Source organism: Phragmites australis, chromosome 16 (assembly GCF_958298935.1).
Source record: "Phragmites australis chromosome 16, lpPhrAust1.1, whole genome shotgun sequence".
Taxonomy (NCBI): domain Eukaryota; kingdom Viridiplantae; phylum Streptophyta; class Magnoliopsida; order Poales; family Poaceae; genus Phragmites; species Phragmites australis.
The window spans coordinates 23,032,803-23,046,190 of record NC_084936.1 but is presented as its reverse complement, the minus strand read 5'-3'; the positions used below and the strand labels follow the sequence as shown (position 1 = coordinate 23,046,190).

Sequence of the window (13,388 nt, the reverse complement as noted above, 5' to 3'; positions counted from 1 at the left end):
AGTAGGGGGTTTCTATGGATTTTTACATAACTACTTGCATATATTGTATGATTCCTCTAAAATTCTTAACAAAAACCTACGTAAAAACAGAGATGTCGTTTTAAATTCTAGGTGATGCTGTGAGATGACAAAGAGATTTAAGATGTCTCAGCTGAGCGTCCACAAGGTCTTCAAGATGAGAAAGATACCATCTTCCAGGACAGGCAACCTGAGCGTGTAAGTCGACAACAGATGCCTTGGTGGCGTGCAGCGATCATCAGTTTGAGTTTTGCCACGGATGGACAAATTTCACTGACCCCCAATTTTCGGGTGTTGAAGTGTTTAACCAACAGTGGGTGTACAACATACAAAAATTGCCTAGGGATATGCATTCCAACTTCAAGAAGCACTTCGTAAAATGTGTCCACTATTAGTTGTCATGGCAGTGTAGCTCCATTTCAATATAAAACATGGACAATTTACAACATCAATCCGGTAGAGGTTCGGATGGGTGAAAACTTTACTGTGGTTACTTGAACGGACTGCATTACTATCTCAAAAAAGACTAGGCAGCCTTGTATACAGGCTACAAAAGGCTATCAAGTTGAGACTGCAAATCAGGTATAGCCAACATACCGATGGATTGCATTTCATCAGTGGTGTATTCTGACTTCAGAAGGGACTGCAGCTGTATATGAGCCTCGACTATATTTGTCCTGGGACGAAAGAGAGGCATAAGAAGAAATGCATTGAACTAAGTGCTTGACCCTTTCTCCAGTTTACAGATAGGGTTCTCTGGGTATTTTAGTATAGCACAGCTAGATAATTTAAGAAATAATAAAGGTTAGTTGTCCAGTTAGTTCATTCCATAGTGCTCTAGTCTAATGTTTCTTTTTCAGAAGTGCAGTTTCACCTTGTTAAACTCCCAATTTATTAAAAGTTATACAAGCATAACACCAAAAGTATAAAAAAAAGGGATAGCTGCGCATGCACCATAGCACATTCTAAACTGTTGCATCCAGCCGTCCACCGGACAAGGCATTCATTAGGTTTCCAAGCCTTATATGCATCGAACTAATACAAACAACTCAGATCAAAATATTCTATATGAATGACATATCATACATACAAGTAAACAGTGCAGAGATTCAATGGTAATGAGAATGCAATGAGTAATGTCTGAAATGGTAGGTTTCTTAGTGAAGTAGAAAACATGCTCAACTATAAATACTAGAATTAATTCTTTGCGCTGATTGTACGAGGGCATAACTCCTTCAATTTTGATGTCACATACAAATAATCCAGATCATACATCAGGAATTGGTAGCCCAGGACTATTATGTATAAAACATATGGTTCGATTGTTAGGATCTATCCAAGTTAGACCTTTTTGTGCTGAATTATGTGCATAGGGAAAAAAAAATATGCTGATCTTGGCTGAATTAAACCTTACTCTTGCACTACGCCATAATTCCTGAATATTCGTCTAAAAGCTAGAAGGAAATAAAAAAACACATACATAAAAGATTCAATGGACACGTGGAGATGGAGATCCTTACTTGATAGGTTTGAATAAGATCATTCGTGTAGATGGATTTTGCAAATACAACCTCATCTTGGTCATTACTTTGGGCAAATCTTGTTGAATAGCGGTGGCAACCTATTTGGGGAAAAGGAATATGACATTGGGGGAAAAAGACAGTGTTTCTTGCATCATATACTGCAAATTTGTAATGTACCTTTTGTACTAGCTCTCCAACTTTATCAGGAGAAGCAAATGCTTGAGTCTTCAGGGGTTTTGCTAGAACAGAATCCAACTTCTGACCCTGGCTACCGGAGGACAATGCAACTTTGACAGCAGTTACCTGCCACAGTCATGCCATGACCACATTAGACTACAACAGACAAAAGTGATACAAGGGAGTTACATCTAAGTAGACATCAACAGATAAAAGTGATACAAGGGAGTTACATCTCAGTAGAAATTACAATTGCTGCCACTATACTACCCCTGTTATAAATGGTACCAGCCACTAGGGACTTTCCAGTAGTAAATGGGATAGTCACACACCTAAAAGGAGCTCAGGACACACTATAGTTATACAGAAGAACAAAGTGCAAAGGCCCAAAGTTCGCTCTCAATGGCATACAACTAAGGATTTCCCAGGACTTCATGGGATGATGGGATAGTAACAACAAAAAAATAGTTCATGACAAACTACTGTCTACAGGTACTACAGAAAGTCAGGAACATAAAAGGAAAGCCCCAAAGTCTTAATGTAATAAAGTCTGCAGATTACGCTACCTTAGTAACAAAAGAAAGCATTGGGTCCACTACTAATTTGGTGATGGACATTATAAACTCTTCACAGGTAGCTTTGAGGCTTTTCTCCAATTCCTGAAATAAAAGAGCAATAGCAAAATAAGCCAAAATCAAAGGAAACTGAGAAGATGGGAGCAACTAGAAAACAATCAATCCTATCTTGGTTAGCAAGTGCCACAACTTCATTCCATTTCAAGGATCATACCCGCACTTTTTAAATTTCATAATATGGAATACTAAATTTCTAAGAGAAGCTAAGCATCTTCAATTTTGAGGTCAAACAACAGAAGACATTAGGTCAGGTTAGTTACTTTTCTGGCATCAATTTGATTCTCCAAAATGCGGGGAGAAAAGGTCCTAGCTAGTGATGTTGACCTTGACCAATCAAACAATGAGACCTGGCCCCTGAGAATCCTTCTTAGGTGATCCTGTAAAAATATTAATTTGCTGTAATTAGCAATCACAAACAATCTATTTCAAATGAAATACAATGATTGTATGGTCAATACCAATTCTTTTAAAAATAAAGAATAACGGAGCAGACCTAAGGAACATCATTTCAGAGAATCAAAATTAAGAGTATAAACAATAGTTTCAAAAGGTACATATATCTAGAATGTTAATGTACTCTTACAACCACGAGGGTCAAGTCAACAAGTCACCATGCATGAAATGATGAAACAACATGCAAGACATAAACAATTAATACTCCATATGTAAGGAACAAAGTTGTGAATACCAGCAAATGGGAGAAATCCAGCTCCTTATGCGTGACAGAGAACTCAATGGCGAATGGAGCAATCTGAAGACATGCAAAGTACCATATGAGTTGCGAGATGAATTAATGAGTGAGATGAAATTTTCTGGACAGGATAATAGATAGATGACCACCTGTTCCCTTAAAATGAGGAGGTGCTTAATTAGAAAAAGCTGACCATCCATTGGGGTTGCTTTCTTTGAGATGATCTTGCTTGCACTCTGTTCACAACATCAATAGTGTTTCTCAAAATAACAAACAGTAAGACGATACATCATAGCATAAAAACTGCAAATAGTGTGTTGGGAAATAAGAAAAGAAGACGGGATCGGAGCGGAGAATCGTATAGAAACCTGCAGAGATGTTGAGCAAACTTCTACAATTTCCTGGTGGCAATCAGAGTAATATATCTCTTGTCAAGTTGAATTGAAAAGGAACCGACCAGTAAATGGAAGATTTAGCAAGACAAACAATCTTAGCTTTGCGAGGTTCAATACCTGGGCTAATCCAGTAAAGACAGAAGGTTCTAAGCAGCGATATAGCTTTGATAGGCACGAAACTGTTTTCTCCAATGGTCTGTACCATGTCACATATATGTCTGAGTTGTCACCAACCTACGGGTTGAAACAAATAGATCTAGTTATCCTATCACCATAGCAAACAGACCAGAACATATTCAGTAATCAGAACCATGTGTTGTCTTAAAAACAGATGTAACTGCCAGGTATTAAGGTGAAATAGGCAATAGTGGCACATTGGAGAAGTGAGAGGAAGCATGTCTATTAGCCAAAAACTACATGTATTGAATATGTCACAAAGATTGAGTAAACTTGGAAAGAGTCAGTTTCAACTGAAGTAGGAAGCAAACTAACAGTAGCACTTGAAGTTGTATCCACAGATCGCTCAAGCTTTCCAGGATAATCCAGATCTTCATCAGAAGGGCGAAAATTTGCAATCTGAAAAAAAGTGGTACAATAAATATTAAACAACAAATCACATTAAATTAAAAATATTGTAGCTGCTCAAAGCCCTAAAGCAAATATAAAGAACTATTTGATAAGGACAACAGAAAGGGCAAAATTGTAAATGCAGCAAATTTGACTGCTACATACTAGTGTAGGAAGTAGAAGCTATGTAGAGGGAGGAAAAAGTTTAGACTTATAACAGCTAAAGGCCGTTTGTAACGTATCCATCCCCCCAACCCCTGGCAAAAAGGAAAAGTGAATGCTATCTTATCAACTCAGGCCTGTCCACATTTATTCCAATCAATTCTTGGAAGGTCACCAATTTAATCCCATCAGCCAGCCACAGCCTTCAACACAGTATCCATACCCTTCCCGGTCATGTTTAAGGGGCTCAACTTTACCTATTAGTCATGTAAGCACATATGCTGGAGGGCATCTTACGTTCTTAACGGTGTCATTTTATATATGGCTTAAGCTTCTCCAAATTCAACTGAAACTCAAGGGAACTATACTTATAGTCCATATAAACAGATTCCAAAGATTTCTCCATTTTCTTTCTTTGGACAGTGCTACCAATATGCATTCTTTCTGGTGCATAAACCTTTGGTCACATGTTGGTGATACATGCACCAAGCTACCCATGTTTATGCAGATAACTAGAATGAGAGGAAATGATTAGTGTTGTTTAGTGACTAAAGTGACCATTTTGATTACCAAGCTTCGGGTTCTCGGAAACCACCTCTTAGTGTGGTGGTGGAGGCATGAAGGTATGACTCTACCCACAAGGGTTCAAATCCTGGTGCCCACGATTACACACGTGAGTGCTTTTAGCGGTTTATTTGTAGGAATGTGATACAAGGCCCACTTGTGGGTGTGTGAGTGGTGTGCGTGTGGGGTGGTGTGTGTATGCGTGCGTCATCCTTGTAATCGCAAAAAAGTTTCAGGTTCTCACATGATGTCACATCAGAATATTGCATGTTCAATTACAAACTCAACACAATTCTACAAGGCAATTGATCTGAATATTGAGGAACAATGCTCGTACTATATATTGAAAAATATAATGCAAATATGTGCGCAGCAACCAAAAAAGAATGCTGACGGAATGAACATAGAGTCATCCATCAACGGAAGGACATCTAGAATATTACCTCTTCACGGATATGAGTCCGAGCACAAAATGCTAACCGCTCATGAACATCAGCGAGTATCCTTTGGAATATTGGACGGAGACCAACTACTGATTCACCACGTCTACTCAATTGTTCTCCTAGCACTTCAACTTTCAGAATGTCAACAAGTTCACAGAGAGAATCAATATTTCCTTCATATATCAGTCTAGGCCTCAGGGTATCATATAAGTATGTGCACCTGAATAAAAAATTATTTCATTAATCGTCTTACTAATAACAATATATGTATAATGAGTATTCAGATCAGACAGAGATCCATGGGTCTATTTCTAGTCCAACTAATCACAGACCTACACACCACACAATGAAGAGGTGTAGAAAGGACTGGCTCGTAGGGGAGAGGAGGAGCTGGTGTTGTGGGAATAGAAATAGATGGCTTGGCAGTGACAGCCTGACAGGTGGCGGCGGTGCAGAGATTGGGTTCCACGCCCCATCACTCAAATCACTCTCTTGTCTCTGGATCTGGTCATCTGCCTGCTCGAGCCTGGGCAGCAGTAACTCTTGTCTCTTCTATCCCCCTCCTCTCTGATGGTGGGCTTTAGCTGCCAGGCAGCAATACCTGCCCAGCCCTAGCAAGTCTATGCCTGGTTAACCAGTCATACAACTGAGCCTGCTAGTCATGTAGGAGGCTCCAGTTGGCCGGACATGGGAGATTGGATGAGTAATCGCCGATTGGTCAATGACCCAATAACAACGTTAATCATATTCGCCTGCATATTGGGGTGCTAGCACTGCTAGCTTCCCACAGGATCCTGGCAATGTTAATTTCCTAGTATCAAATAGATGAACATCTTGTCCCACATGATCAGATGGTTCGGACATGAGTCCCTAATGGAGTTATGGTATGACAGTTAATGCATATCCATGCAAATTAACATCTGAAACTGTATACAACTCGTAATCTAGGTTTTAGGATCTATTGCTGGGTTATTGATCTGTCCAAAGTAACTCTCATGTCTCTCAAATCAAGCTTGGTGAATTTCACAGACTAATCACCTCAGCTAAAAAAATAAGTTTGCCAGCATGGCTGCATATACAAATATTGCAACAACACATCGTGAGGGAGAATAAAATAACTTACAGTGGGTCCATTAAAGGAGCCATACTTGAAACATCTGCAGCAGATGATGGGAAGAAGTGAGCAAAAAGCTGGTGCTCAAACTGGCATGCCTGACAAGCAGCACTAAAACTGGTAAATATGTTTAGTAATCAAACAGCAGGAATTATTAAACAATAGAATAAAATAAAATAAATAAAATACAAGTGCATGGAACTCCGCAGCTGACAAAATATAAGTGCACTCACTAAGCATGAAAGGTGAGAATTTAGTATTAAGCCAGTAAATATTCATAAAGCAGGATGAATCAACATCTCTAGTTAGGCAATACGGTCCAAACTTGCCGATACAGGTAGCCACTGAATTTATTTTGCCTTTTAGTACGCTATCATGTTTTCTAGTACTACCATGATCGCAAGTTGCAACTTTCAAAAACAACATTTCAGTACAGAAATGAAATCTAAACAGGAAATTAGCAAGTATGCAGTTACCTCCATCAGATAGGCACAACCAGACCTTGTTAACGAAGGTAAGGCCTCTTTTCTTGCAAACTCCGAGATTCGTTGCTGTACCGTACCTCGTACCTAGCAGTCATATTGAAGTGTTAAGACCTAAGAGACAACCGGGTTAACATGAAAACAGAGTGGGAAGGAAATACCCTTGTAACTTACCAAGTACAGCCTCTGTTCACAAAACAAACTGTGACACTCGGAAAGAATCTGCGCGTACTCCTTCCTAGAAGATCTACTTTCAATTTCACCTAATATCGGTTTTAGCTGGATGACAAATATAGAAAAATTATATCAGAACTGTCATGTCAGATGATATTAGAGACTACATAATATAATATCATCAATGTACATGATTGGATTAAAATCCCCTCGCACAATCTGTATATCATATTATGAAAAATTATACCTCACTAGCTGCCGCCTTGAAGCGAACATAGATAAGAGATGCCTCCACACCCTCTGTGACAACGTTTTTGCCAGAATTGCTGCCTCGAATTGCAGCTTGAACCTGCAAGGTTCAACCAAGTACAGGTATCATCTATAGCTGTCTGTTTACTTCACTTTTACTACCAACGAAATGCAACTGAGAATCACCTGGGATGAAGCGCCTTTAAGTATTGACAGCACATGTGACCGAATCATACTTAATGCACGAGACTGCATAAAAAAGGACCAGATAATTATCAGGTTATGTGCTCTGATTCTTTATGCCTATGAATGTAGCCATTGGATCACTAGTAGTAATTTACTTGAAGTTGGCAAAACTTGACCAAGTAAACAGCAGATTCAGCATATTGTGGATTGTTTTCAACATATCTACAATCCGCAACAGGGGAAGTTGCATTAGCTCCGGAAACCTTAGCATAAAATCAAAGACAAAGCATTACTATGCAGCTATTACTTACGAGATACATTCATCAAGGCGCTTTAACAGTGGGAGAAACTGTCCGTTTCCAATGTTCATATTTTGAGAATAAAAGCTGCTTGAAACCTGTGAAACAAAATTAGGTAGTTAGCTCACATGAACTAGTTTATGCACGCACAAATGACAAAGTTATTCAAAAGGATTCACATGTCATCAACTAAGGAGTAGATATATTGGAAACTCTGCAGCTCAATGACTTCTTTCGTTACTGTCCTACAAGCCTGTAAATATTCTTTCATTTGTACCCTGACATGCCCAATGCGAAGTGCTTACTATTAAGTTTGCTCACAGAGAGTTGAAATTATTTTAGTATCCTCCTATGCTGAGACACGAAGTTGGAAGAGCAATTAAGCATTACTGTTCACATGCTTCATCAAAACATACTAATCCCTCCCTCAGTTTCAAAAATATGAAGTCAACAAGCAGTTACATGGTCAAACTTTGGAATCCTTTGACCAACAATTGATTCTCTAGTATACTGGTGTGGCCATGTAAAAATAGTACAATCATATTTATAATTTTATGGGGAATCCCCAACATTTTTGAACAAAAATTTAATGGTCAAGTTTTGATCCAGAAGATCACGTTGAAATCGAATAACTCAAACCTCCCATTTTTCAATGGAAGTATTCGACTCAGCTGCTAGCTTGATACTGGCGCTGAGCTATTTCAGTAGCAGAAATAGCAGCACGAACTTATCATCCACTATGCTACACTACATTGGCTGGATATATGTTTGAAACTTCACATAATGCAGTTTAGGCACCTGTCTTTTTCTGGTTTGCACATGGCAGCTATAGTACCCGCTAGTGTTACCTGGATACGGATACGGGTGTCGAAATCTGACTCGGATGCGGGTGTCCGATTCGGCAAAGAAAATTTGGACATGTGAAATACAACTCGGAATCCAACACAAGTGTCGGACCGACTCGGATTCGAAATGTCCGATCCGACGCTAGCATCACACTTTTCTTATGGTGAGCCACATGAATTATAGCACACCCCACTATACAATGGAAAAGTGTATTTGTCAACCAAACATGCTCTAGATCTTGCAGGTACAAAATATTCTTAGCAGCACCAAACAGTAGGACCTAAGGGAAACATACCCACCAACAGTAGCGAGCGTAGCATTTTAACAATGGTGTACATAGCTCAAAAATTTGTACTGCCATACTCGTGCCGCCATGGAAGCGCACTACCACGCCGGCACATCCCCTCCCTGCTGGCTTGCGCCGTCACAGTAGTGCCCTACCACGCTCGTGTGATCCCTCCCCGTTGCGCTCGGGCCGCCGCCAGGCTCTGTGCCATCGCCCTCCATCTCGTACGTGCGTTTGGGCATTGGGCCACCGGGATGTCGTTTCACATTTGGGCCATTGGGGATTGGGCGTTGGCCATCCACTGCTGGAGGTTGACGACTTGCCGTGTTGGGCTTGGGTTGTTGCGTGTTGCCGCGTTGAGTTTGTCCACTTAGGTCGCCAAGAGCAGCAACTGTAGTGAGAAAAAGGCAAAGGCCTAGGAGACTAAGGAAAATATTGTTAGCGCAACTAACTTAGTACCAGCTGGTGTTGCCCAAGTCTTTCGACACATCCTCAACCACTACATGCCTCATCAAGTCATCTGACACGTCCTCAACCATTGCATGTGCTTCACCAACTCATCATGCATGTCCTCAACCAACTATGTGATCACGTTCACCACTTCACCGAGTCTCCTGGCGTTCACTTCTACCGCAAGGCGCGTCACAGTCACTGCATGCAATGGATCACTAACAAACTACACCTGTCGCTATGTTTGATTGTAGCATATAAATACATGTAATGTTCTCATCAATAATTAATACACTCGGTGATTATTCCTCAAACAAATATGATATATACTTAATTTTTTACAACAAAATTTGGGTGTACATCTGCACCCATGCCCTCACTTGGGCCCGCCCCTGCCCACAAACATGGATAACAATATTTCATTAACCACAATATTGCAACACAGGGTGTAAGACACACAGTTCAGAACCTCCATAGGAATTAAATAGTTCGCTACTCAAGACAACCTAATACCAGTTAATGTGTTTCAAATGAATCAACCACAGGCTGCAATATTTAACAAGCTGTAAAAAGTTAAGATAGTTTACTGATATGGTAAACTTTCACCTACTGAAATCAGATAAATTTCCATATTTAGTGTGTTACATAGTTTGGTAAATTTGGTACAGTGTACTCTGGTGTGAGCTGCACAGGCCATTGAACAAGTATTGACTTGATCTGATGTTTTGATAAAGTAGAACAAAAAAATCTTTGTAAGATGCCAACTAGGGTCCCCAAACCTTACATTTTCCAATTCGTCAAAGTAGTTGAGCCTACTTCGAAGCGCCTCTGCAAACTCAATCAGCCTTTGTTTCTCAACCAACTGTACGTCATCATTAGAAATAATGCTCAATCAACCAAATAGTAAAGAAAATCAGGTGATAGAGTAGGAAGATGGGAAAACAAATTTTTGTCACTAAATATTCCATTCAATTATCAATGAAACATTAATATTGTTGTTTGTTTAAAAGTAAAGTGACACCAGTATCCAGTACATCAAATGAAGTATTGGGTTTCGTAGATCAGAATGCACTTACTAAATACCAATAGAAATGTCAACCTATTTTCAGTATGTTTTCAAGATTATTGCCAGAACACTATTGCCAGAACCTATACTTTCCCATGTTGTTAAAACAATATGAAGTTTACCTTTTGTGCCATGGCATGCCTTAATTGATTTTGTGGATTTTAGACATAATACTCAACAAGGCTACGCACAAAAAAAATATAGTGTATATGAGGAATCTCCTTTGCGATATGAGTTGCATGATTGCATCAGCAATGAAGCTACAAAGTGTATCAAAAAATGGATCATGAACTGAAATACAAGCTAACAAACAGGACAGAGTTTTTCCTTTTTTATTGCCTAATAAGTCAACATATATAATGCATTCCAAATGCACCAACAATCCATGTTATCGTGTTACGTTTCACTGATACTCATGAAACTCTTCAAGATGGCTTATGTGCACAAGTCATGGAGAATCAACTGTTCTTTCTGGTGGATATTTCATCATCAAAGAGCCAAATTGCATTAACACAACTACAAGAACGATTCCAACACAAATAACTAGAGAAAAAGGGCCATACAAGTTGGTCGCAGGCATCATGCAAAGTTTTTGTCTTTGTGGCAACACTCGAGTGCAAGGACTGTAGTTCCTCAAATAAGTTCAATGTGTCATCAACCTGCACAGATGTACTTCAAAAGGTTAAACTAAAGGCGGAAAGATGTATATGTTTGTTACATCTTTTTTCAACATAAACCAAAAAAAGTTTCACAAGCCTACTTGCTTAAGGATACCGTCACATGTGTTGACACGCTCCTCTAATGTATTCTCGTAGAGGCGATACTTTTCCTCTGTCTGACAATGAACCAGAGGTGAACAAACTCACAATGTCATCACAATCTTTCAGCACCAAAAGAAACAGTGGCATTAATAAACCTCAGATTTCATAACTGACTCCAATTCTGCAAACCACTTGTAGAACTGCAGGAAAGACACAAGTGTAATTTCAAATTTTCATCATCAATGAATAGTTACAAGTATTACTACAGCAGCCATTAAGCAAAAGTCAAGGAACAGAAGAATGAAAACTAACCTGATGTGTATTCACCAAGACTGCATCCATTGCACCAGCCTCCTCCAAAGCGGACTCTTTCTCTGGCACATTCGCACCTCCATCCTTCCCCAAACTCTTCTCCTTATACAACACCCAAAAAACACATTTAGTCAAACTCAATGACAATGTCATCCATCCACGACTAACCCAAACCAAAACAAAGGGGAGAATAAAAAAGGTCAAAATGGAAAAGGATTGCCGTGTACTATAGAAGCACAAGCAGCCATTCAGTGAAATTACCCTCCAAGGTCAAACCCACACTTTGAGAACCTAATTGACACAACACATTATAAAAAATATAAGAATATTCATACCTATTTTAATATAGCATATGAGCTAATAATGTACCATTGATACCAAGATCCCAACCCCCCCAACCTCCAGATTTTACTCAAGTCAATGAATATTTTTACGTTCTGTTCCAAATACGAAATCACCTAAACCCTGCACTGCCAACTCAAACCCGACTTCACGGGGATCCAGTGCAGCCCAGGCACAGAATTTCTGCACGTACCACTAAGTACAATTATTGCGCTACGAAATCCTAACATTATCCGATACAAGGAAAAACGCATATAATTATGCAAACAAATCTCCCCAGATTTCCTAAAAAAAAAACTCACAAGATTGGCCGGCAACGGCCGCTCGGCCACGGCATGGGAGAGCGCGGCGATCGCGGCCTTCTGCTGCTCCGTGAGCGGCGCGTTCTGCAAGGGCGCGAATGCAAAAAGAAACGTCAGATCCATCGAACCGCCGATCGCACCCGTCGAGATCTCAGGGCCCCCCGCCACGCCCAGATCTAAGCTCGGGACGAGGACGAAGGTACGACACGGAGGCGGGCGACCGACCTGCTCCCAGGTGGAGGCGAAGTTGTAGCCCTTGGAGACCGCCCCCGACTTGGGCAGGGTGGACGGCGGCGGCGTCGCCATGGGCGTGCGCTCCGCGCGGCTCGCGTCAAGCGGAGTCGGGCTTGTAGTAGCTGTGTAGTGTAGCGCGGGCTCGGGCTCGGGCTCAACCAGCTCAGGGTAAATAGGCTTTGAAAAAAAAAATTGTGGGACCTTACGTGGCCTACGCTGTGGCAGATTGTTTGGACCAACTATTACAGGCCCCATGGCCGATGTAGGAGAGAATATTTTTGTTTTTACATTTCATAAATCGAAAACTTGCAAAAATAGTCTCTGCTTTGAAAAATCAGCACATATAGACTCTTGTCACATACTGTAAGGGCGACAGTTTTGAAAAATCGCACATCTGGACAGGTTTTAAAGTAAAAATACTACGTTCTATTGCTCTTAAAATTCAAAATATGATCAAATTTGTTATGAAAAAATTTGAAAAAAATTGGTGGTGTAGATAATACTATGACCTGGCTCTCTAAAAAATTTTAGACAAAAATATAATATGTACAATGATATGTTGCTTTTTTTATTTCTTATTATACAAGTAATTGTTTGAGTTGAAAATTTTTGGAGAGCTACATTATAGCATCATCCACACTATAATTTTTTTAGAATTTTTTATGACTATTTTGGTAGTGTTTTAAATTTTAAGAATATTGAAATGTTGTATTTTTAGTTTTTTTAAACTTGTCGCTCGTTTCAACGGGTGATAGGGTCTACATGTGTGATTTTTCAAAAAAGATGTCTAATTTTACAATTTTGTGATTTATAAAATATAAAAAAAAAACTCTCTAGGAGATTGGTCGATACTATCTGCAGCCAATAAAATCTAACGGGCTTTTCAGTGATCCTCACAGTGAATTTTTTATTTATATATTTTTATTTTCAATCTTTGCAAAAATACACAGCTATTTCAATATATTACACATTTATGTTGTCATCATCTATTGGAAGGGAAACAGCAAGATGTCGTCTATCCAACAGACGACATCTTGTGAGACTCACGGTGCAACGGGTCAAAAATTAAGGGTATGTTTAGTTCGGCTTGTACTTCTGATTCTCAGAAGC

General features: G+C 39.7%; 1 protein-coding gene across 3 annotated transcripts; it reads right to left on the bottom strand.

Moving 5' to 3' along the window:
• Positions 1-345: 345 nt before the first annotated feature.
• On the bottom strand, positions 346-12,416 carry LOC133895518 (conserved oligomeric Golgi complex subunit 3-like). 3 transcript variants are annotated; one of them, XM_062335911.1, is made up of 25 exons: positions 12,270-12,416; positions 12,045-12,128; positions 11,401-11,502; positions 11,244-11,288; positions 11,088-11,162; positions 10,891-10,986; positions 10,046-10,123; positions 7,692-7,777; positions 7,536-7,602; positions 7,381-7,443; positions 7,193-7,294; positions 6,946-7,050; positions 6,766-6,858; positions 6,299-6,387; positions 5,176-5,395; positions 3,932-4,015; positions 3,557-3,673; positions 3,413-3,445; positions 3,194-3,280; positions 3,042-3,104; positions 2,614-2,730; positions 2,285-2,377; positions 1,719-1,844; positions 1,539-1,639; positions 346-695 (listed from the first exon to the last, which is right to left on the bottom strand). In XM_062335911.1, exons 1-25 carry the CDS (start codon positions 12,348-12,350, stop codon positions 566-568), a joined length of 2,337 nt encoding a protein of 778 aa, XP_062191895.1. In that variant the 5' UTR covers positions 12,351-12,416; the 3' UTR covers positions 346-565. The 3 variants fall into 3 exon arrangements, with proteins under 3 accessions (XP_062191895.1, XP_062191897.1, XP_062191898.1); XM_062335913.1 differs by having other exon boundaries at positions 11,401-11,496; XM_062335914.1 differs by lacking the exon at positions 10,046-10,123.
• Between the last annotated feature and the right edge of the window lie 972 nt (positions 12,417-13,388).

Bases quoted from the DNA above. Each gene is read 5' to 3' on its own strand.
- LOC133895518 (XM_062335911.1), bottom strand. From the start codon at position 12,350: ATGGCGACGCCGCCGCCGTCCACCCTGCCCAAGTCGGGGGCGGTCTCC. The intron at 11,163-11,243 runs GTTTATTAATGC...GTTCATTGTCAG, and splicing joins AGTCAGTTATGAAATCTGAG to ACAGAGGAAAAGTATCGCCT. The intron at 4,016-5,175 runs GTAATATTCTAG...ACTTTTTTTCAG, and splicing joins GGACTCATATCCGTGAAGAG to ATTGCAAATTTTCGCCCTTC.